General features: G+C 33.2%; 1 protein-coding gene across 2 annotated transcripts in view; it reads right to left on the bottom strand.

Moving 5' to 3' along the window:
- LOC108753619 (collagen alpha-1(I) chain) overlaps positions 1-27,022 on the bottom strand; it is a 302,527-nt gene that overhangs the window by 97,339 nt on the left and 178,166 nt on the right. The window contains exon 1 of one of the 2 annotated variants that reach the window (XM_018495386.1): positions 17,808-18,111. The exons of the other annotated variant lie outside the window; for it this stretch is intronic. Within the exon in view, the coding sequence (XP_018350888.1) occupies positions 17,808-18,002 (195 nt within the window). The 5' untranslated portion in view covers positions 18,003-18,111. Of the gene's footprint in view, positions 1-17,807; positions 18,112-27,022 lie in introns of those variants that run through there. 2 annotated transcript variants of the gene reach the window in all.

Raw genomic sequence — 27,022 nt, 5'->3', positions numbered from 1 at the left:
TTATTCACTTCATTGTTTTCTTCTTGATATCAAAGACTCGGAAATTTAAGCCTGGAATTCTCGCTAATGTTGCTAACAGCATACGTTATCAAAAGATACGGTAGGGAAGGAACATAGCTAGAAGGTTCTGAAACAGCTCTATGTATACTCGCGATTTGCCTGGCACGATAACGATGCCTACTGTGAAATCAGTCAGTTGAATTTTACGTAAGATTGCGTCAACCCTCCCCGATTCTCCCTTTCAATCTCATCAATATGTTGAGCATGGATACGTTGAAAGACACTTTGTTCAGTTTCGTATCATCGATGTCCACAAAAGACAGTCTTGTTTTACACACGTGTGTGCCGTTTTCGACTATGTTGGATGTTGTCCGAGCGCAGTTGCGTGAAATTGCAGTCACGCGGGAAATTCTCTTCTCGAAATTCCGGGCGCGCTCCTCGAGGGACAGCTTCGACTTCCGGTTCACGAGAACGTCGGGTGGACCATCGTAATGGATCCGAGTCCCGTGCATGCAATTATTATAATGGGCGCTGAGCGTGACGATATAACTTGATTTGGTCCACCCTACTGTGGAACGCCGACAGTGCCGACGACAACTATGACGACTATGACTACGACGACGACGGCGACGATGAATGTATTACCATTATAGTTTGGTCCGTGGAGAACACTATTGTCTATCGTTGTCTACTGCACGCGTTGTGTTTCCGGTTCTTCGACGCGTGATTGGACAATCTGAGAGGCTACTTCGTTCCGCGATTACCCGCGGGACCCATGGTGGTTGAAGGTGGTTTCGCATTAAATGTCCGCGATTTTACTTCATCGTTCTCTAATCCCACATCGGCATTGCGACGGTCGTCGCACGTTCGGAACTTTGTGCGATACTGTTAGACCGCAGAATTAGCGCGAACGTGGTTATCTCAGTTCGGTTACGATCGCGTATTAATCAGTTTGAGAGTAATTTTGAGAATAAACTGTAGCAAGAGAGGGATAAGTTTAATGAATTGCAAATAACTGATCCACAACGTTTTACGCTGCGAATCTAGAATTTTATCGGTGTTTTGGGACTTGTCTGGACGGGCTTGTATTCTATATTTTTTTTATTCGAACTTGTTTGTTGTCAATAGATCGAAAGATAGATTGCGTGTGTATAGGGTAATCGTAAAAATAAAGTTACGTTCGCTAGGAATGTTGATGAAATGTTTTTACGATTGTACAACTCTGTTTTTATTTTAAAATGATTAGAAAGTCTGTATTTCTTTGATATTTTCAACACTGAAATAAATAAGAAATCTTTTTGTTGTATTTTAATTTATATTTAACTGACAAAAAAATTAAGTGAACTAAATAATTGTGTTATATTTTAAATAATAAAAGAATAAAGAAAGACCAAAAAAAGTCTAGACGAAGAAATATTAGATAAAAAAGGATTTATTAATATAAACTAGTAAAATTAATACGGTACGCTTTGACTTCACTAATTGTGAGTCATTCTCAGCCGTAAAATTAATCGCCGCGTGAAAATAAGGAATAAAAAAAAAATAATAGACTAAAAATAATAAATTATACTATAGAACGAAACATTAAATAAATAAATAAATAAAAAGAATAGCAAGAAACCACATCAGGTCAAACACATAAATAGAAAATGACATTGATTTTAATAAATAACATTAAAGAAAAGTTAAGTCAAATAGATAAAAAAGTGCTGTTTTCGTCAAAGTGAGTCTATCCAAAAGAAGTAATGTCCAGATTTGAAAAAAGAAAATCAATTTTCCGTTTACAGGTGAAAAAGAGTACAGTCAAAAAAGTAAAATTCAATCTTGAATTAATATCTAAAACGTTGAGGATATAGGTACATATCGTTCAATATATAATAGGTGTTAGAATGAAATATCAAAGCAAATAGGTATGAATGTGTGTTTGACAGGTTTAATAAAGCTTGTTGCTTCTCTCTAAGAACTCAAATAAGCGAATTAATTCATCCATTTGTTCGTCTATTTGGCCTTCTTTTGTTTTTTCTATTGTAAATAAAAATACATGTCAAAATAATCACAAAAAATAATTTTGCTGAGGTATTTAAAAATTTAATTAGATATAGATCTGAAAATAAATTCGTTTAGAATAGCAAAATAATTATGAAAACATTCAAATTGGTTGCTAGAATGTTAAAACTTTTTGCAGCGTTGCACAATTATTTCGATGGCCCAACAAAATTATTTCCAGATCTGTATCTACCTAAATTTTTAGATATTTGAGAAGCGTTTCTTTCCGTGAAGTAATTACAAATTAATTCAAGTCAAAATAATAATAATAATTATTGTAATGACATCAAGAGTTATTGCGAACTATATGAATGACATAATATGATAAGAATAATGCTATAAATGAAATTGGGAATTGATTGAAATAATTAGTTATTCTGTAATATTTGAAAGTGGTACCCGAATGCAACACTTATAATTAATATGTAACATAGATTAGTGAATTAACTATTGATTGCGTATCCATTCGCTTATTGGAAAATTTCTATATTATTAGCCAAGAAGAGATTATATTTCGACATTTTACGATACGAACTGCAACAAACGAGCTTACAACAATAATCCATTGTAATCTCTTTCGCTTAATGCTCACGTTATACCTATACTTTTCCAATACATTATGTGCGACTATAAATAATAACTGCATCTTTATAACGTGTTATCCTTGCCGGTCGGTTCGCACATGTAAAGCAATAATTAATTTAACCGATGATCCACCCATAACAATAAAACATCACTGCATACGCGGCATGCGCACACGAGCTACATTCTCTTATGGTTGCCTGATTTGCTGGCACTTCGAGTAGTTTCAGAAATGGGTTAATCGTAGCGCTTGTTTAATTAATCGAATCTCGGTCCGCGTGTAGAACGTGCGTGGCGATCTGCAAAGTTACAACGGGAGTAATTGCACCCGAGGGTATCGAAGAAACATAGCCAATTAAAAGTTTGCATTAAAATGTGTTTGTATTAAAAATCATGGGAATTTTTTCTCTATACCGTACAATTTTCTCTAGATTTTTTCGTATTGATTCAGGAGATATTATAGAATTAAATTTTAATTTTAACGATAAATTCTTTAACTTATTAAAAAGATAATTATTAAAAAGTTAATTTTTTTTAATGGAATGATTTTGGAATTATCTGTACAAGAGAGAAAGAGAGAGAGAGAGAGAGAGAGAGAGAGAGAGAGAGAGAGAGAGAGAGAGTTTTCTTGTGAAATATACTCTTCATAGGAAGAGAGAGAAAGAGAGATGAGGAGAGACTGGTAGAAAAAGATATAATAAATATTTATCTAAATTATTTTATTATTCCACTTTAGTATTCCACAATTTTTCAAGAAGACTGTTTATTAAAATATTTATAGTATTGGAGTAGTCTAAATAATGACAGTTTCATAAAAGAGTCACAATAATAAAAAAAAAAATTAAAATTAAGAAAAAAACTAACAATATCTTTCTTCTCTTAATCATTTGATCGAAAAAACAATGAGTAGTTCGAATTGCAAATATAATTTGATTACATTTATAATACTTTGTGACAGTTTTAAAAATAAAATGATAGAAACGACAGCTTTTATTATTATCGTTTATTGATTACGTTACATTCTGGAACCTATTCTAGTATAACTTTACATTCTCTTTTGATTATAATGTTTCTGTAGAAAGATTGTTGTAAACTCATTTGTAACTATCCTTATACTTATTATTCATTATAATAGACGAATGTATAAGAATTTATGTTAATATATGTTGCATTATTAACCATTTAACATGTTATGAAAAATTATTAATATATATGCGTATATACTGTTTTGGTTATAAATGTAAAATATACTAATAGTCAAAACAGTACATCCCCTTCCCTCTTCGTCTCCCAAATTGACATAAACATTCGATACTAAACGGAAGATAAATTAAAAAACAGTTTTACTAAAAAATAATATTTTTATAACAATTTTCATATTTTGTCAATCCTTTGATTTTTATTATTATCTTTTCCAAAGAAAATGCAATAGATTGGGAATATTTCATATTTATGGCCAAGATATAATCCGTATGGTATAATCCGTGAAGATATTTATTAGATAAAAGATATTTATTAGAATATCTTTTAAAAATCCCGAGTACGCAACACATACGAAAACGCATTCTTAAATTTTTTTAATTAAGTTATGACTATGGTTTTGTTCTTACAAACGGTTTGTCATTTTAAGTTTCTTATCCTTTGCAACTACCTTTTAGGAAGTACGTTGTCGATAACTTTGGTTTATGGAGCAGTTATGTCTTGTTGTTACTGGGAAGCATGTTCTCTCTGATAAAGATAGAGATGGATAGACAAATAGATAGATAAGGAGAGGGGGAGAGAGAGAGAGAGAGAGAGAGAGAGAGAGGGGGGGGTGATCTTGTTATTATTACACGTTATCGTATGCATGTGGGTAAGTGCAGCTCAAGGACCATTACCGCGTTGATGGTAGCTCAACAGATCGGATCTTCCGCTCTTGTAAATTCGTAGATGGACAGTAATTCTGATAGTGAACAGAACAGTTGGTCTCTTGGTTTGCGGGCGCATCGTACTAACCGAGGTACTAACCAGTGTCAACATGTCCACTATTCGCGCGACGAAACGCTATTTGAATAAGTGGTGCAGTTTGTACAGTGGTGCATGGTGCATGGTGCATTTGGTACGGTGTTGCAATATGTGCGTTTAATTATAAGGTGAGCGTCGGATGTTTTAAATACGTTTATCGCCCGATCGCTCATTCATAAGTTAATATGAAAAATTTTCGCGTAAAAATTTTTACGTAGTTAGTAAATGTTATGGAAGAGTTTATTTTTGCGTTAAGATTTACAAACTCATATCGGTAGCGGATTTCCAAGCACGATCAAAGAGATATATTTCATACGATCAATATAGACGTACGTGTTTGAATTTACAACCAGATTCCGGTATAGTCCCAGCCGTGTGAGCAGAACCGAATTTGCGAATAGCGTTTGTACGGCTCTCCGTGTCTCTTGTTCGTCTCGCTTCCACGGCTTGTCCTCTCTGCTTCGATACCTCACTATGTGGCTACGCTTTGGTGTAATTGCATTGGGCTGTGCGCTCATTTGAACGTCGTGCGATGAACCATAGACCCGTAATAAGTAATTATACGCATGATGATAGACACGTATTTGCGTATTATACAGAATATACTTACAGTATATAGATATTATGCGTATATGTGTTTCTTTGTTCAATGTGTACGCGCAATACGTGATATGGAAAGAATGAATTTCGCTAAAGTATCTAAACATTTAACTAGATACAGATTTGAAAATAATTTTGTTTGCAACATCGAAATAATTAGCGTGCTACATAATTATTTTAATGATACAACAAAATTATATTCAGATCTATATTTAGCTAAATTTTTAGATACTTCGGTAAACCGTCTTTTAGTATATTATAAGAATGGTTTGCAAATAAGTATAATACGCGAATATATCTACTCTTTAAAAGTGAATCGATGTATTATTGCAGACTTTAGTGCTATATTTATAATTGATGTAATCATTAGTGAATATTTACTGTTTTTCAGTAATAATGCACTGATTCACTTTCAAAGAATCTGATTTTCTGCAGATTTGAAATGCATTGATACGCAACAGTAAATATTTATTATATTACTAATGATTATATCAGTTGTAAGTATGGCATTGAAGTCACTGGTTTTTAGAGAGTATCATCGCGTGTTTATTTGATCAATTACTTAAGAGAATGTTCGAAATGAGTTAGATTTTCAAATAGAAGTCCCAAAGTTAAGTTCGAAATGATTTTCTTGATGTAAAATTCTTTTAGCTCCTTTGTATGTATACACTTTTTCACTTCACTATTTGAATGCGACCATTCTCGATATTTAAGACGCAATGTAGCAGTTTCTACCTTTCCGTTAGTGACACTATAAAACTTTTTTTGCCACTTACGCCGATAAAAAGGAGTTTTGCTCTCAAGTTTCGAGTCACTTGAGTAGCGATCCTCGAAAAGAGAAGCCTTGTTCGTGCGCTTTTGATTTTAAAGTGGACGAACATCAAAGTATCCAAAGAGATTAATTAAAAGAATTTAATAGAAATCTCGAGTGACAAGGTTCTTTTAGGGTCTTTCATTCCTTGGTCGATAGGTTGGTCGATGGCAATTCAGATGCAACAAGTTTTGATATGTGTTTCAATATGACTCGACGTAATGAGAGGAACATTTCTGCATCGTCGCCGTTATCAAGATAACTATAAATTATCAGATAGCTATAAATTACTAGAAATAGTGGGAGCGCAATTTATTTTGTGATATTCACTTATTTTATTTTACAGTTTTATAAAACGTAAAATATTAAATTCTTTTGAATTAATATATCTAGAAATCATTTTCGCTTTAAATTGATTTTTATTGAAAAGAGATTTCCGTAATATTATACTTTATTCCTTTTTAAAGAAAGAGTATCTCTCATTGAATAACAAGATACACATTTAAAAGTCATCATCAAATTTTTTTCGTTTTTATAAGTTAATTATATTAAGTATTGTATTAGATACACCAACTAATTTCTTTTATCTTTATTGATTATATTAGATGTATCTATTTTAGCTATACAAAAATAAAAATACTCTAAAATATATTTAGAGAGAATAAGATAATGTTTTTGCTGCGATACCGTTAATGAACAATACGTTGTCTAAACATTTATTTCCAAATTTCCACAGTTTTGTTAAATAGTTTTTTTTTGCGATTTTTATAATTCGCTGTAGGTTTTGCATGTACAGTTAAAATCATATATCTGCTGGTGATAAAATAATTTATTAAACAAATTTTTGCTTTCTCTCTCTCTCTCTCTCTCTCTGTTTCCCAATATAATAACTGCAAACTAACTTTTACTGACCGTTATCTACTCAGCCACAAGGCTAAATCTTACTAGATTTAAGGCGTGTTTATGGACGTGAACATCAACGAATGAGCGAGCAAACATTTATTAACTCGTTACAGATACATACAAAAAACGATTTTGTTGAAACATTTAAAATTTTGCTGGATATATAAATGTGAAAATAAGTTTATATTTATATTTATTATTATATAAAATATCATAAAACGACTAACAGTTTTTAATAACTTACATAACATTTTCTTTCGTGTATAATCTATAATTAAAGACAATTGTAACATTAACGAAATATCCAGAAATTCAGACATCATGGAGTGTTTGTATCATGCGATAAATTTTCCGGAATGTTCTGGATGCCGATGTTACGCGAATAGAGCAATAGTAAACGCGACCGAATGAACCAACTTGTCCTAAATCCTTGTACATGTATATATAATACATCACCGTGGATCTATTCGTTCGGTTGTATTTGCAGGTTGTGTATTAAACACAGTTTTGGGCGATAAAGTCACGCCGTTTCTCTTCGTTTGCAAATTATGCCATACTTTGCAGAGGAGGCACACAAGCGCAGATGCTGCAGATTCGCAGCTTCCGCGACGTTGGCCGCGATATGTTTCGCCTAGGGATGCGGGTCAACGATATCTCGGCCGGACTGAATACTGCATTGAAGTACCATTGCTGTCGCGACGTCACCAGACGCACATTGCACGTGTGCGTTTAGAATGGTGAGAGATTTTGCGAAATAAAAAGAATAATGTTGCCAAAAATTCAGTAGCCGAATCAATGGGAAAAGCTGCCGTAATCAATCGCGTGCGTTTTGGGGATTTGTCATGTTGAAGCTTTACCGGATACTCGTCCGGAAGTAATTTTTTTTGTTCGGAAATCGAAAACCACTATACGTGTACCCTGATATGTCGGGATATGCCAAAGGTTTCGCTTTTCGCAGAATTCGCGCGATTAGCATATCGATTGAAATATTTATCGCGTTGTATATTTCACAAATATATAGATCTGCGATATATATTTGTGTATGCAATACTATACATCCTAAGGCTTTTATTTAGCTTGTTGCGTGACATACTATTTCATTATATCAAATTACATATATTCAATTTTAGTTATTTTTAATCATTCCTATAGAATTTAATTGAAACAATAGAATTGAATTTAACTAGAAAATACATTAAATTTGAGTTAAATTTAATTTATAAATTGTTATAAGTATAAACGTTAATATGAACGTTATTTACTTTAAAATAAACTGTGCAGAAAGAATTAATTTACATTTTGACACACATGAAATAGTGTGTCAAAAAAATAATAAAATGTTATTTATAAGTCGAAACAATAGGTAAGTTGTTGCTCTAATATCATTGATCTTTTGATATATATATAAAACAGTGTATAAATCACATTTGAAGATTATAAGAAAGCACTCTTCGTTAAAAATTATCTGGTAACTACAGTAATAAAATTACATGCGGATGAGAGAGATAGGATTTCTTTCATTTAATTATATCTACAATCTATTTCCATTTGATTGCCTTTAAAAGAAATGCATTGTATTTTTGTAGCGGAAAGAGCAGAAATAAGTAGGTAGCTACAGAACAGTTACTTTTAGGTCAGTTTATAAAATAATTTCTTTCTCTTTAGACATTGGCCAACTATTTGAGGTAACTTTATACGAAAAGTTTAGATACTGTGTCATAACGAGCTCTTATATATTTTCTACATGAAATACATCTCCCATGTGGGCACTTCCTGAAGAAACTTTAAATCCAAGGCTAGCTTTTAATTTGCTTTAGGATACGCCGCAAGTTTTTCAAGCTTAATGTCAAGAATGCGATGTAATTCACCCGTTTCGTGACGACTTTCTCGTGGGTATATACAGGACGTAATCCTAAAACACTCTATTTTACTCGCTAAGTTTTCCGAGAGCGCAGAAAAATCTTTCCCAGTAGGAATCGCGTGGCGGAGAAAAGCGTCAGCAAAACCCGATGATTTTGCCGAAACTTTGGAAACACGTAGAGTGGCACCGAGTTTTTGTACCGTAATTCGATTTTTCGGAGTTAGTTAAAAGCACTCTTTAAAGTTCCGCTTGCCACAACGCTACATGGGAAGCTATCAGAGATGGAAGAGGAACTTGGCGGGCTCCGAAAGTTTTATGAGTTCTAATGCAGAATAAAGGGATAGTTGCAAAAGTTAACTACGGAATAACCGTTTATTTTAACGCTCAATCTTTACATCCTGTCTTCGCGATCTCATTGAACAAGACCGCGATTTAACAGTGGTTTGCATTGTGAATACAGTTTTCTATATTGTATTATATTATATTAAATCGCTAACATTTAATAAATTCACGATAAAAAATGAAATTGGTAGCCACATTTATTTCTGAGATAATATGCACATTTATTGTGAGATAATAGTGTGCAATAAGAATATGTGCGGTAATCTAAATAAATAAAAAATAATATTATTGATTGTAAACAGAAAAATGTCTATGTTGCATACTTGACACATGGCATTTTATATCATTTCTTTTATTTCGAAAGTAACATGACTTAAAACATTAGGTATAATAATTAATTGTAAGTACAAGAAATAGTTACGTGCGCGGCTAAAGTAAGATGTTGGAATAGTACATCAATATACTCTCTAAAAGTAAATCAGTTTATTATTACTAAAAAATAATATATTGAATATTCGCTGATGTGATTACATCAGATATAAGTGTAGTACTGAAGTCACTGATTCACTTTTAGAGAGTATATTTAAATGATTTTTGTGTCAGATTATTAAAACATTATAAGTTTTTTTTTAAATAAGAAGAATCATTTTTCAATTTAACAGAAAGTTATTAACTAATAAAACAATTTTGATGTCCTACAAAGTTATAATAAATCCATAATAATTCCTCAAAAGTGACATTACTCAAAATATCAACAATTTATATTTACTTTTATCAGTTAAAATGATTAAATTCAAAACAAAATAATTCCTTTTTCGAACTACATTATTACTAATCAACTATGCGATCATTAAAACTGTATTAACTCTAAATGTTCTCCGTAGAAAACTCATTATTACAAAAAACGACAATTCAAAATGTAGCACTGTAATAGAACTATTATGATCTCTCTGGAAATCTTAAGACTGACACAAGTGCTATTTAGACGGACTGTGAAGTTAAATTGGTTTATTTTTGATAGAGTAATTTTTACCTAACTCATTCATTAATAACTTGAAAGTTATATTTTTAAGTTATATCACTTTTGAAGTAAGAGAATGGCATCTGTACATATATGATTTTTATCGCACACTAAATATGGCAGAATGGCTTCAGAAAAATGATAAAAAGATGAGCTATATTACGAAGTTTTTTACTCGTTTCTAACAACGAACAAAGAACAAACTAGCATCGCAGCGCGAAATCGCTATTTCTTGACGCGCAGTCGCCATGTTGTGTCTAATTCGGTTATGAGATGGCAAGAGATCGAATTAAAAATGCGATAAAAGATAGATGGACGCCAGCAGGAAGGAAATAAATCGAAGGTAGCAGCGGGTCGATTCTTCGCTCAGTTGCGGAGGGCACTTGCGAGGACGTGACCTCCGTTCTCTTTATACCGCTTTCACTCCATCTTTCTCTCTCTCTCTCTCTCTCTCTCTCTCTCTCTCTCTCGCGTTTTCTCCATCTCTCTTTAGCTCGGTAAACGGACTCGCTTGAAATTCAATGGACGTTGGCAGGCCGCATAGCCATCCGTTCCTGTCGAAATACCTTTCAGAACGCCTCGGCTTCGCGCGCATCGTTTCGCCGCCGACAAGCCGCGTCTGATATCCAACATTTCTCGCCCGCGCGGTTTAGTATCTCCGGTCGAAGCGATGTGGGAATGTTACATCGTCGTCTTCGTGATCTAGCAATGCTGTTCTCGTCGGGGACGTACCGCGGCGTGGATAAAATCATCTCAAGCTCAAATAACATCGTTACCGAATCATCTGTGGAATTAACCGGCATGTTGCCGTTGAGAGATAAGTCAATTTCTCGGTCTTCGACAAATCTTGAGATTCGAGATGTTATTTTACCTCTCAAATTTCGCAAAGCTGCGAAATAAACCTTAAATTATATCCTAATTGTAAACAATTAGAAATTGCGAGCTTAAATACAGGTGCACGAAAAGAATGTTGGTAAAATATGAAAAAATTTAGTTTATATACAGATACAGATCTGAAAATAATTATATAAAACGCTCAAATATGACAATAATGCTGCAAAACGTTTTGACATTTTAGCAACCAATTTGAACATTTTTGTCTAATTATGTTTTGACAATCCAATAATTTATTTTCAGATCTGCATTTAATTAAATTGAATATTTCAACAAAAGGTATCCGTTTTTTTCGTGTACACTAAAAGAGCAATTTTGAAAAGAAAAGAATCTAAAAATTTAGCTGGCTATAGATCTGAAAAATAATTTTGCTGGACCATCAAAACAATTAGGTAGGACAAAATTGATTGCTAGAATATCAAAACATTTTGTAGCATTGCTTATCATGCTTAAGATTCCTGCAAAATTATTTTGTTGATAGTCCAGCAAAATTATTTTCAGATCTGTATCTAGTTAAATTTTTAGATTTTCAACAAAATTGCTTTTTCGGTGTAGCTGCAGAAATACGCATACCTTTTTTGATTTTCTTTTATACGAAAATATTTAGAAACGAAGATACATATTTATAAATTCGAAGTGAATTGTTTTGTAAAACAATTAATTATGCCTGAATATACATAATAATCGATTTAAAGAAACATGTAATTTTTTTATCGCTCTTGCAATTACGATTAGCGATAACTTGCGCGCAATATAAACTTGCTGACAGTAAGTTATATAAGATTCGACGGTGAATGTTCCTAGGGAGGGAAATATATTTTACGGAAAGTTCCATTTCGTTTCTCTAAGGAGATTTGGATTACGAAAGGACGATTCCGCGGTATATCAGAATTCCTTCTACCGTCGACCATTTAGTACCTCGTAAATGTGCCTTACTTTGGCTTCGAGTGAGATTTTCCAAGCCATCGCGAACTCGAGGGTATCCATATTGAGAGCGTTTATTGTTAAGTCAGAGTTTATTTCGATATTATCGACGGCTTCTCAACAAGAATCTCAACAAGAAAGTTATTTTAAATTCCTAAAAGTTATAATTACTTAAATCGCTATTAAATTCATGGCTTATACGCATCATGCAGTTTGTGAAATGTATAAACATTTAACTGTAACATTGGTGAAACTTAAAGTATATTAGAAATAAGCGAAGAGAACCTTATTCGAGCAAAGCGGATTTTGATGCTTAATAATATTAGCATAAACTGGAAATTGTAAAGCAATATAAGAGGACAACAGCCAGTGAGTGAAAATTAAAGATGATAAATAAATAACAATACAAAATTTGTTTTAAAAAAATTTAGAACAATGACATTTTGATTATACTTAGCAGTCTTTCATAAGATAAAAATAATCAAAATGAAGGTATTATATTGGGCATTGCGAAATTTACGTAAAAACATTATTCGACACCAAGATCTGCTTTGACTGAACTACAGCTTTTTTCGTTTATTTATTTACGGAAAAAGCAATTTTGTTGAATCTAAAAATTTAGCTAGATATATATTGAAAATAATTTTGGACCATCAAAATAATTTTGTAGGAATTTTATTAAACATGATGAGTAATGCTGCAAAATGTTTTGATATTCTAGCAATCAATTTTGTCATCCTATCCTATTATTTTGATGGTTCAGCAAAATTCTTTTTAGATCTGTGTTTAACTAAATTTTTTAGCAAAATTGCTCTCTTTGTGTTATTTATTACATATTAGTCCATTTTTCTCTTATTATCCTAAATTGTATTATGCTAAATTACGAGAAAAATAAACCAAACGACTTTTTGAGAAAGAAGATGATAAAAAGTATGTACCTATTCTCGATATCGTTTTTGTTTACTCTTATGTCGTTGATACTGTTGTTTCGCGGTTCGCATGTCGAGTTTATGTTTGGGAAAGATAGCGTTCTAAGAGTACGCGGTAATTTGTCAAGTTTCTGTTTAAACGCGACGCTATTCTGTGCCGTATTTAAGGTAGACAAATTTCTCGGGACATTTCGACGATGGAAACAAAAAGAAGAAAAAAGAAGCGCTTCTCGCTACCGCAAGATTTAGTTGTTCCCTGGCATGAGAGACCTCCGTAATGTTTGCAAGAACGTGAATATATCGTCTACCTGACTGCATGGGATTCCTAAAGAGATTTGGATTACCTATTCCTTCTCAGTGCCGTGACTGATATCGCCAAGATTTCCGTGACCATTTCTATGTCGAGGACGATTTGTCCTCGGAACGTTTTGGTCAGATTCAGGCATTATTACGTTATGAACACACATCGGTGCTCGTCGCGGCATTTTTTATTTGTTTGTTAGCCTGGAAAGAAACTATTTTTGTGTGGAAAGAGCTGTTGCTCGTTATAAAACTATGCAAGCTTATGTTTGTTCTCAGTGCTTCTAACTTTTCAACTTTTGACATTAAGTAACGGAATCCCGGATTATCTTGAAACTTAAGAGAAAAGATTTGTGAGTTACTTGAGCTGGGATAAAGTACTAAGAATCCTTCACACAAATTATGATAACAATTATTTTATAATTACTGTCTTAAGCAGTGCGAAGTTTAAAATATTTTATTATACGTTATCATCGTTTAAATATACATTGTTGCAGTAAAATCGACATTTGAGATGTTGTACACACAGATTGCGTATCATCTTTTAAAACAGTTTAGATTATCCGTTGTCGTTCCTCAGAAGAACTTGCAAGGCCAATTTCTTGAGCCACTTGCACGTCCGAATTCAAGTGGACTTCTCGAAAATAGCCAGTCACCGTGCGGTCGCACACATGTTTACCGTCAATCTCACTGAAATCCTCGAATCGTGTTCGCTTGTATCCTCTGAGCACTTTAGCCTGTAGTCGCACTTTTGTCTTGTAGTGCCGTTAGAAATGTACCAGCAAAGACATATATTACATTTTGTCGCTTTTTGCACTCAAAATCAAATCCATATTCAAAGAAAAACGTAGTTGATAACAACCATAAAAGTAAGAGCTGTGCAAATTTCATGTAGAATTTATATTGTATATGTGTATAATCGAATAACTATTTCATAGTTTTTGCAACTGTTTTTCAACTACACATTAATTGTACGTAAAACTTGTATAGTTGTAATCTTTATAGTTGCTATCACTTTTCCTATTGTATGTACAAAATATCAACTTAAAATAGAATTCTATTGTTCTTTTCGCCAAAATAAATATGTCTTTCCTTCTTTTACATTTATTATTTCACTTTTTTATAGTTATTCTTTTATATTTAATTTAAAGAAATAGATAGCACTTACTAGAGATTACGTGGCTGTCGAAATTATTTACAATCAGTATTTCACCATTTTGTTATCTTCAAAAGAGACGCATTGTCATTTTCGCCACAAAAATAGCAGAAATGAAACAGTTGTTTTTAGGTCAGTTCACAAAATAATTTTGTCATCTTTATAGTTGACACTTATGTTTTGCTTTTAGTACATTTTCTTTTTTATGTATGATAGTCATACATAAAAATGGGTACATTATATCCGTGTCTAACGGTTTTCACGCGCTTTTTCTATTCCCGAAGATAAATATCCAACATTTCGTGGGTCCACATTGATTGAGAAAATATCTGAAACTAGAGTACACCACAGGAAATTTGATCGGGGTGACAAGAGTGAAAAGTGTATAAAATATATCAGTGTCAGTCCAGAGCGAAAATAAATTTTATCGATTTTTTTTATGTCATTCTGGGGTTTGACAATTAAAAACAGGATCAAAAATTTTCTTCACAGTAATACAGACGACGGTCTTTTTGCACTCGCGAAAGTTGTGTCTGTAAATAAATTATGTTTAACAATATTCTTTTTTTTTATTTTTCTCACGGTGGAAATTTAATTAACAAAAAGCGACGCTGTAAATGTCTTGGGAATTAAAATAGCATGAAACGTACATTTATGTGAAACGTCAGTTTTTCCTCATGTCTTGAGTCGTGCACATCCAGGAAGTTTCATTTAAACTAAACGAGTTCAAGTTGCAGATATTTTCTCTTCTTTTTTTCCATTAAACATTTCTTTCATGATAAAATAATTGATTCACTCGTTATAAAATCCGCAACTCGTATGATTATAGTTGATTAACGATACGTCAGTGCGGGACGGGTTTTCAATTTTAATTACCGCGAGTGCGATGTTGAATAATTCACTGATTCGTAGACCGGAACTTTGATAATTGCGAGAAGTAGCCGCGAACAGGTAGGAATTTTTAATTAGCAAATGATTGATATGACTTTTTAATTCGTACAGCAACGTACGGTTGCATGGAATAACCACGCGGCCGCTAACTAAGTTAGCGTTGCATCGAATTTCTCGAATTTCGACGTTTCATTCATAAATAAAATATTTCAATCGCAAGTGTTAAACGGCTAAACAGCTTTACGTTTCTATTGACGGATGCAAATAATAGATATACGTAAGACTTTTCCGGCATGAACGTAACTATGATACTGACGTAGTTTACATGGTGTAGCATTAATACATATGCATGCAAACCGTGAAAATCAACGAAGCAATGCGAGCGAAACAGATTTGAGGATGCAAATACGTATCTGTGTATTTGTGCAAATCAATGTATAATTTTATTCATGACGTAACCGCCGCGGCTTAAATATGTAAATTATAAGACCTACTTAAAAGTTTTCTGTCGCGACGTGTTATTACGTCGATAAACGGATTAAACGACCGTCGTTCCTAATGCGCGCGAAATATTCGCCCGACTCGGACGATTCTTGTTTCCGCGCACCGTTCTCTCTTTTTTCAATAAACAATGACGAACCTGCAGCACTTCCTCGTTACTCTTTGATGCAGATGGGGATAATTTATTCCCGGCGCAGCACGGTCGATAATGGCGACGTTAATTTCGTTTATTTACGGCGTTGTGCTGCTCAAGCGCAAGGCCCAGTGATTTAGGAACCTCCGAGCGATTCGCGATTCACATCGAACATTATTAATATGCATGAGAAGATGAGCGTAAAGCGTCTGGCGCGTGGTAAGGACGTAGAGCATTCCTCTGCATGCACGCGCGCGAGTATATGTTGGACGATAATACATACACGCGTGCAGAGCGCGGCAATGTCGAAAATTGCATCTCCAGATAAGTGCATCCAATCAAGCAGGATGTGAGCATGTTAACTTAATTATGGAAAGAGGTCGAAGGAGAATCGAAAAGTGGAGATGAATTTCAAGAAATATCTTGCGGTATTATTTCATCCGCCTGTACGAATCTTTGATGTATGAATCTTTCACGATACACGGTATATCACGAAAAACAGATATACAAACTAGGACTTGTCTGCATTCATAAGAACTTAGAGCCGATCTTTTCGCGAAAATTGGATGGCTTTTTAAGTATGCAGAGTGCTGCGTAATAGGCGCAGTTGATGAAGCGAGCTGTAGGATTCCTTGGGGAGGAATGAAGCGACTTTTGTTGCTAGTAGAATATAATTAAACGTTCTTTTTTCGCAATTTTCAAAGTTTTAGTACTAAATGTTAGCGTATTTTAAATTGAGATTTTGATAATCTTAAAATTAACCACAGAATCAAATTATATTATCCGTTTGTATTCCAGAAATTTCATTCTTAAAAATCTTCTATTGTAATAATTCTCGTAATTTGAAAAATTATTATTTCTACAATTTATAAGAAACAATTAGTTTATATTTTCTATTGATAAGAAATAGGGTTCTGCATATTCAATACACCAATTACTTAAATTTTTGCACCAAAGCCATTTCAACGGGAAGTTTGACTGCAAATTCTTACGAAGCAGAGTTTAAGCGTTTTATATAAAAGAAATCAAGTTTCTCTCTCTCAGAATTAAGAAACGAGCTTTCAAGGCTTTTTCATTTAAAGAAATGTATTGTAATGTATTTTGTGCCAAAGAATAAATTATATGTTAATTAGTTATTTTAGTCAATAATAGTAAATAATATCTAAATACATTTAGATATTATTTACTATATTATGTTATGATATACAATATTATATAATGTATAATATGTTATTAATATGTTGACTAACACATTAATTTTCTTATAATGTACATTTATGGAATAGGAAATACTGTTACGTATTTTTCTTTAAATAAAAGAGTCACACAAGCTATATATATGTATGATAAATTGAATAAATATATATTCACATTTAAAATGTATAACCATGGAAACTCGATTTTATTTTAATTTATTAAAAAGATGAACATGGCACTTGGTTTTTTTTAGTAAAAATTTTTTTAAATTTGAATGATTTAAAATGCTAATAATTAAATTTATGATAAAAATGGCATTTGATTTATTTTATATAAAAGTTCTAGTCTGTTAAAAAAAACTTATCTATTATTTCATCTTAAATAACCGTGCACTGATATATTTTTACCTATTTACTAATTGTAATTTATACAATATTTTAGTATTAAAATCTACATAACTCATATTTCTGACTTTATCATTTCGTAAAAACATTTTAATATTAAAATTCTTGGTCATATTTTTATCAAATGTAGAACGTAGATTTTATAAATAAGAGATCCTATAAAATTACGTGTAGATTCGTTAAGACATATTTTTGAGACACCAAACTGATTGATGTGTTTATATAAAGAAACAAGTCGAGTTAATGCTGTTAACGAACATCGAATGTTCGATGTCGTGTCTTATCAGAATTCGATTAAGCTTACTCACGTGTTGCATCGCGGCATACCCGGTGATTTGCTGGAGCTTGCTGCTGACCATCTTCGTCCCCGTGCCGTTTGTCTTCTCGCTCTTCCCGCTCCAGATGCCGATTACGCCCGTTATAATGAGAGCCACTAGGGTGATGATGCCAATCAGTAAAGACAGTGTCACGATTTTGCTGCGGGGCGATATTACCATCGCCATCTTTCCCACGAATTAGTCCTCGTCACGATTACTCGCTCGAATGTTTGATAATATAGAAATTTACACTCAACAAACAACGCTATCCATCCGACACGGGATGGACCGAAAACATGCGTATATATGTATCTATGTATATATATCTCTATGTATATGAATAGCTCTTCTTTTTTTTATCTTTATGACGAGAGGGACGCGGGGAATTCGAAGGCATAAATAATATAATTTCTTTTCGTCGCGCGGCGCCGGTCCTGCGCGATCATTATAACTTTATCACTTCCTCGCATTCGAATATCGACGACGACGGCGATGGTGACGACGTGTCGGACGTATTCTCGTGTGTCATTCTTGAAGTCGCTTGGGACGCGCTCACCTCTTCGAAGCAATTTAATTGAGAGACCGCTCGATGCGACGACACACTGGGACACGACGTCTTCCGGTATCACTTCCCTGTTGCACTTACGAACGATTCGATGGATTCGCCGATGATTGAACAAGATTCTCGAAATCGTCGTCCCGGAGCGATATATGGTAGCAGGTGAGGAGAAAAACCTATGTGTGACGTCTTATCTGAAAATCTCACGTTCTCGAGTTGGCACGTTAGGGCGAGTTTTCCCCGGCGCTTTCAACGTCTCGAAAGATTTTTAAGAAAGCGTCCTCGTCGTTTCGAGAACCTTCAAGCGGGCTTCTCTCTGGCGTCGAATTCTTTCAGTTCGTCCAATAGATATGCACGCGCATGAATCAACAAGTTCAACGAGCGCGGGCGCTAGCGAGCGCTTGCATCAGCTCAACGACAATGACCCGCGATAAATCCGTCTGAATAATCAACAATACAATTCTTCGGGAGACGTTTTAGTCCTCGAGGTATACATATATTTCTCTACAGGGATGCATATAATGAGAGTGCAAAGCGGAACGGAGCGGGGTCGAAGACGCAACTTCTTGTTTCTCGAGTTTCTTAGATTTTCTTTCAATCCACTCCGTCCTCGTTTTCTCCCTCTCCCTCCTTCTTTCCTTCTCTTTCTCGACTCTAGTTTCTCGTTCTACCTTTCAACCCTTGTACTCTCTTCGCGCTTCGATAACGAACTTTGAAGGCCTTTAAATGTAGAGGAAACTTACCGCGGTTTACATCGTAGGAATAATGATTCTACGCTTCTGTGTTACAACGATCGCTTGGCGACATTGCATATTAAATATGTTGACTTTGGTCGTTACCAACGCTATTATCTTGGGTCAGGTGAAATTTCTGATAAACATGCCAGATAATATTAAAGCTGATTATTCAAACTTGCTCTTACCGCGGTTAATTAAGTAAAGAAATATAATGACAATATTTAATTTTGTTCTCCAACAACATCTTTTGATTTAACCCGTTCGTAAGTAAAAATATTCTCTTTATTTTCTGATGGAAGATTCTTTCAAATGAAATTATTTAAAGACGAGAAATTATTCAAAGATAAAATTTATTAGAGATACGCAGAGAAAACGATGTCGATCAAGAAAGGTGCCTCGTTGCTTAGGAGGTGTCTCATTTTCGCCGTCGATCGAATTGACATCCGCATAAATTAGCACAGCGCTGCTAGAGTAGAGTGTCGAGATCTTAAACACGAAAATCAATTTCACGAGTTGCACGCGGCACGTGGCACAGTTATTTCCATTCCATCTACTCTATCCTCTTCGGTAATGCTATTTTCATTTTACACAGAACGCAGTGTCGTCTACGTTGTCGCTTCGTGCCGTTCTAACAAATGACAGATGCAAATACAATGTATACTTGTTCGATCGAGGAGCGCTGATAAGAATAAAGTAGTGAAGTCGTCGACTTGAGCCTATCAATCTTTGCGATCGTTGTGTAAATATTTTATTGTTATGTAAATTGCGTTCGAAATTGAATGTAGTAATATAAATATATTTTCTGATGATTTCATGAATACACATAGATAAAGAATTTTGTTAGTCGTAATTCTATAATTTTAATTTATAATTTTTTAACTTATCTCACATTATATGAAAGAGAGGGAGAGAGGAAGGCACGAGAAGGAATGGAGGGAGAAAGAAAGAAAGAAAATAGACAATTGTTTAATGAGAAAAGCTAACGGTATATTTAAAAGGATAATAACATAGTTGCTGATCATTGAGAATTATTACTTTTTTTTTATACTATTAATTAGCGAAATAAATGAGATTATATCAATATTTGTAGTTGTATTCCAAATTAATCAATTTTTTAAAGCAAATAATGTAATGGTTCGTTTAAAATTTTCTGGCTTCAATATAATTACTAGTATTTGAATTAATGAAGTTGATAATGAACAAAGGTTTTTTTTTTCTCGGGACGTTATATCCTAATATACAATAAGTTGCTTAATTATTAAGTAATTTATTGTTTTAATTATAATTGTATAATTAATAATACTTTTTCTCGCACGGAAAAATAATGAATTTTCTATTATCGTAGAAGTATTTTAAAAAATGATGCTATTTTCCTTGTAAGAGAATCTTTTCGAGAGAAATGCAACATAATAAAGTGCAGTCTTCGTGGAATACCGTCGGTACATAATTTTGCGCAGGTAAGAGAAAACCGCGAATTATTTAATATGCCTGTCTGAATAGCGTGGTTCTTTATATTTTCTTGCTAGCATAGAAAAGTTTAATCATAATATCGTAATTGTAGTATTCAATAATCTGGCGTTTAAAGTGCAGAAACGTGTTGATTTGTCGAATATAATTTTATATTCGTTGAAGATAATTATTATAGCACTGGAATATGAATGAGGTCGAATCGCACCGACGTATACAGACACACACACACTTATATATATACTATATATATATATATATCAACGTGAAAAAATAATTGCAACGAATAAGAGACGAGCGTATTAATGCCATATAATGCCGTAGGAAATGAGTTAGAAATTTAAAAGGCACATTCACCAATTTTACACTATTTTCATACACGTACAATTGTTAACAACCGTCGCAGTTTTAAAGTTCTTTCTGTACTTAATTTTTTCCAAGAAATCTGCGTCTAAAGAGCTTTTTATACCCAGCAGAAGAATTAAATGCAAATATAAGAGCATTATATTATGCTTTTGAAGATTTAATGTGAGATAAAATTGAAATATTTCTTTTATTAGAATCGATGTATTGTAATATACACGCCTCTAAGATGTTCAAAAATTACTACAGGGAAATATTCGATGTTCTCTTTTGCAAGAACAGATCGCAGAATAATTCTGGAATAAAGCTTGAAAGATGGAATATCTAATCAGTTCGAAGAAGAAGTATGTAAACGAGCGAGCTTCATTTAAAATATGACGCTTACAATCTACGCGATCCGCACAGATACGGAACGTCCTTCCTTTTCACTGATGTAGAGACTTCACCGGTTTCTATTCCTGTTGTTTTCTTCCGTTCACAAATGTAATTCAAGAAATTTTTTTACTTACTCTTTTACAATTTACTTCGGCAAAAGAATTCGTATCCATCTTCTCTCAAGAAAAATTTCAAAAGCTAAAACGACCTTTTGATTATATAATTTCGTCGGTTCCAATGCATTTGTAATAAACACTCCAAGTTTGTGCTCGACCTCACCAATTATCGTACTGAAGAAGACTCAAACCCAAAGTCGAAACGTGCATTTAACTTCATTTAGTAAGTATCGCCTTATGAATTTATAGTTTACCAACAACAGCAGAAGCTCACATAAGCATTTTACTTGTATTAGATTTATTCTTGGAAGCATAAATGCTATTTATTTAATTTATTTTAATTAAACACTCTAAAAATATTCTCTCTCTTATCGATTCATTCTCGTAAAAATATTTATTATTTGCATTTTGTTGCGACTAGCTTTAAATTATTTTTATATCACTTTATAGAAGAAAACATTGGACTAAGTATTCTTATTGTTCTCTCGGTTTTTTTTAATTTAGTGTTTTCTTAGCGCTTTTCACATAACATTGACGGGCTCAAGTCGAAGTACTCGCTGTTTAGAAATAAGTAAAATAAAGAGGAACTTATCAAGATTGTGAGATTTCCAACCTGATAGTCTTTTCGATTGGAAAAGTTCGAAAGGGATTGTGTAAAAGGGCGGGTCACTGTGTCAAGTACTAAGAAAAATTACTTAGTTTTACCGCTCTTTCCTTCGTGGCCTTCAACTTTCCGCCACAAATAGTTTTGATACACCCATTTTGTTTGACGTTTCTCTTCTCCTTTTACGACCGCCTCTTATCACTTCATTGCGCCATTTCTACTCGAAAAGTAAACCTTGCCTTCCGGGAAGCTCGGAAACTCAATTTTCTATCTCGTTTACGATACTTGAAATATTTTTCAAAGATATGATAAGTATTTTCAAAAGTTATATTAGATATTGAAACATTTTTCTGCAATCAATATTTTATTAACGTCATATTATCGTTATTTTTCAAATATTTTATAATATTTAATATCAACTATTATTATATTAACTATTATTAAATCAAAAAGTTAAATAAAAACGAAAGACCAAATAGAATATTTTGAGTCATTATTATTGACAAGTATATACGTATATCTAATAATAATGAAAATAAAACCGATAATACATAAATATTATTGTATATGTATCGATAAAAATGTAAACTTATAATTTGAATATGTCAAGTAAAAAATATTTATATTTATTTATTATTTGTTTTAATCTTTGGCTTATAATATTTTCCCGATTACAATACAATACAATATATGGTTCATTTACTACAACGACATAACTAAAATCATTTTTAATTGCTTGCTAAAAAGGATGGAAACATAAAGAAAAGTGAAAAAATGTATAATTTTAAAAATATTTTATAAATATATACTTTTCTTGTACAATCAATTATTACATTAAGGTTGCATTTCAAAATTAATATTAGAAAATTTTAATAATTCAAAAGATTCAATCTTATTTTCTAGAAAATTTTATTTTTTGTGTTACACCGTTGTAGCAAATAAGCGATACATCTTTGATTTATAATTTATTAATACTTATTATTTCATAATTATTCTATGACTCTGGAGCAATATCTATGTATTGTGTATGCCAAGAGACAAATATAACTTTAAGGGACAAATATAACTTTTTCCGTCAAAATTGAATTGTGATTAAGATTTCTCTAATTTCGGGGCTTATAATAGCAATGATCATAATGTTGATAGAATGAAAATAAAGGAAGAAGCAAAGGGATGAATGTGGCGTCGCATTTTGAAATTATCTGGGCAAAACAGAACGAAATAACATGAAGTAATAAAAAATTACGTGAAGCAGAAGAAAATTTTAACAGGAATTCTCCCTGCACGGGAATGGCGGAGTTATTTTTATACTTCACACGGGGTTACTTCCGTTTATCCAGCGTGTATCTGCAAGCACGAAACGAAATGTTTCGCTCAGCATGCCTTCTTTTCTACGAAAGCATCAGTATTTTCTAGATTGTCGTACTGTATAAAAGAGCACGAAGGAGAAAAGTCCCCTCGCACGCAACTAACTGTACCTTTTCTCCAATCTCGCGCGCTTACCTATATGTTTTACTTAGTTTCGTCTCCGATACTACAATCGCAATTCATTACACTTCCACGGAGAGAAAAGGGACGACGCGGTAGCTATCTCTTCAGCCGTTTTCTCTTCAGCCGCCGTCGCTAAAAATTCCTGAGAGTGGCATGTCATCTCGTTAAATTTTTTTATGGCTATTCCATGGGCGTATAAAGTGTATGGAGACTGCTTCTCATTTTTTCGATTTTTATTCTAGATAACTTTCCATGTAACATAGCTGGGAAACACACGTTTTGTTTTATGCACTTGTTATTATTGTTGCTTTAATTGGCTCTTAACATCCGTCAGAAATAACTTTGTTGCTATCTTGTTTGATTTTTAAATTGGTAGGATCTTTTCAACGGTACGAACATTGGAATAATTAATACTCGAAGTAAAATCTGTTTTTAATTTATGACACGTCAGAAAAGACAAGTAGGACATTAAATGTTATTTTTTTAGAACAGCTCGAGAAATTAAAAATTGTACACAGAACAGATTTCTTTATTAATAGAAGCAGACAATATACAAAAATTTATAATTTAATAACTGAATCACTGTGATAGCACTTGATAAAAAACCGAATGTGTGTCAGGACAAACATTTGCGAGATAAATATAATCTTATCATGCGACGCCTCTTTATATTCCAGTCTCCTAAAGTGGCGTTTATGAGATTTTAAGGCATAAAGTTTTAAGCTTTAAATTGTAAGAAATCACACCAATTGTAGACGATTATTCTCTTCACATTCGAATGTATGAATCGGTTAATTTTTTATAGCCTGCAGCGCTTATTATTAAATTTTACGTCTCAAAACTTCATTGTTGAACGTCACTTTACGTACAGACATTACGCAAGACATTTTGGACGAAATACGGTGCTACATTTGTGATTTTATTTCGAGTATATTACGATACGCGAAAGAATGCACTTTTATATGTAGGATACGTGCAGGACGGAGACATCTCGTCGGCGGCCGACGACGACGCTTTTAATAATTCCCTCCGTGGTCGAGCAAAAAGGAAGCGAGTAATTTTCACGGGTGTGCTGTTCCAGCATTTATCCACTACGAGAAAATGGGAGAAAACGGGCGCATTGGCAAAATGCGCACTCGCGCAACGTGAATTCTACACATTTACGCAAATCAAAGCACTTCCGCCAATTCGGCCATCTCGAGGCTAACCCGTTGGGCCATACGGCGGTCCCGTTCGTGCAATAAAGGGGGTTTTAACTTTCTCGCTACTCTCTCCGTTTGTTCGAGCTTGCCGGATTGGCCAATCGTACGGCCCTTACTTTGGAAGTACACCCAAATGTGATATCATGGTAGTAATCGGATATTCGCGCACTCTTTTGGTTTAGAAATTCGCCATTTGAACGCTCTCCCGACGACGGCATAACACCGACTGACAGCCATTAGAGCTTTTACAAGGGTTGTTTTTATGGCTGAGCGAGCGTCATTATTAGAGAATATGTCGTTCGATTAACCGCCGTTTATTATCACGCGAACAAATTCGTTCGGTATATTTCGGTTTTGTTGCATAACCAATTCTCCGCTTTTACCGGCGATAGTGAAAGATAATGTTTTTGAAACAATACGCTGGATTTGGATATGAATATAAATGATGAACGCGAAATAATACTGTTGAAGAGCTATCGATCGACATTGCATTCACTGCAGTCATATTAAACGCTTACAACCTGTAATTTCAAATTTGGAAAACGATTGACTGGATTTGCTTAGTAAATGATCGAATAAATCAATTTGAGATTAATTCCAACAAATAATTTTGCAGTAGAAACTCAACTGATATGAGTAACACAAGTAAACGAAAAAGTGAAGGTCTTATTCGGTCATAGCAAATCTTTAAAATCCCCTTTAAAATCTTTAAAATTTCCTGCTAATTCATAGTGTCGAATTATACCCAATTTGAACGAGGTATTTTTAATCATTTCTATACGTCGTTATTGCTTTTATTCCATACCATTAAGTTAATTAAAACAATGAAGTTAAACAATTTAACTCAAGAAATGTATTAAATTTAACTCAAATTTAGTTTATTACTGAGCATACGTTAATATGAACGTTGTTTATGTTAAAATTAGCAATTCAATCATAGAAATGGATTGATTTACATTTTGACATACGTGGAAAGTTAAAAATAACAAAATGTTATTTAACTCAAAGGATTAGGTTACTATTATTCTTTTAAATATATCTAACAGTGCAGTGCCTAATATTTTTCCTCGTTTTACAATTTTAAAATAATTTCGCAATAAGTTTGAGACAAATTTAAACTTCTTTATTTATTAGAGAATAACAATGTGACATCGTTTGTTATCGAGAATTAATAGCGAATTCGATTCGACACATTCAGTGTGTACTAGACTATATTACCGTCATACACAAATTGACATGTAATATAAATATAAAAACGGGTTAAATCGTGAAATCCGTAATACTTTTTATTGTAGGTACTGTTAAATAAAATATTTTTTATATTTTGAAATATTTGTATTTTACTTTTATACTTATTTTAGATGAGTGTATAACGGCTTTAATATGTATCAATGCGCACTAGTACGTCCAATCGAATTTCCTATAAGATTGCGACTTTAGATGAAAAATTCAAACGAAATTTGGCACTTAGCTGGTAACGAAACGGAATAATTACGTCGGTCAATGCCCATTTTAATTAGAGCACAGACAATGTCTGTCTGAAGACGTCAGCAAGTTTGCAGTCTCTGAGCGAGTCTACAAGCGAGAGGAACTTTTTTGAACATACCTCCAGCCATTTCTGCCGATTTCACGTCACTCTGAGCAAAAATTCTCAGCCAGCTCAGTGATAGTCTATTCTTTCTCAATTAATTCTGAAGGTTTATCTCGGAAGTGCATTCTGTTAGATTCGGGTAATTAAATCAGCACTACTTGTGTTTCCGATAAAACAAAACCGAAACATTTCACAACCAAACTGTAAAATGTTTTTATCGAAGTACTCATACATATTATACACTTTATTTGTGCAGTCTTGTGTAATGATTAATTTAGCACAATTTTCAGAGTTGGAAAGATCTAACTTTATATACGTATAAAGTGTCTAATAATACAATGTTTGCATATTTTAATTACACATGTAAATTCTGACGATTAATTTTCCTGTACAAACGTACAATATGCAATTTTTAAGTACAATTTTTAAGTACAAATACATTTTAAACTTATTCGGTCAACTAACAGTCAAAGAAGTAATATTGAGCAGTCATGCCATCTGTTACTTTGAGAGTACAAGACTAGTTAGTTAGGTGGTGAAATTAAATAGCAATCCGAATCCAACTTGAAACTTAAGTAATTACGACGTTTCAATATGCTTCCCCATCAAAGGCGAGTACGGAACTTCGATAAAAAATTAATTAAAAGAACACGAAGACGTTGCGGATTACCGAAAGATCAAAAGCTTGGTTTGTAAGCTCG

This window comes from Trachymyrmex septentrionalis, unplaced genomic scaffold (genome assembly GCF_001594115.1).
Source record: "Trachymyrmex septentrionalis isolate Tsep2-gDNA-1 unplaced genomic scaffold, Tsep1.0 scaffold7, whole genome shotgun sequence".
Taxonomy (NCBI): Eukaryota; Metazoa; Arthropoda; class Insecta; order Hymenoptera; family Formicidae; genus Trachymyrmex; species Trachymyrmex septentrionalis.
Note: the sequence above shows the minus strand (reverse complement) of the source record. Positions and strands in the feature narration are given on the sequence as shown.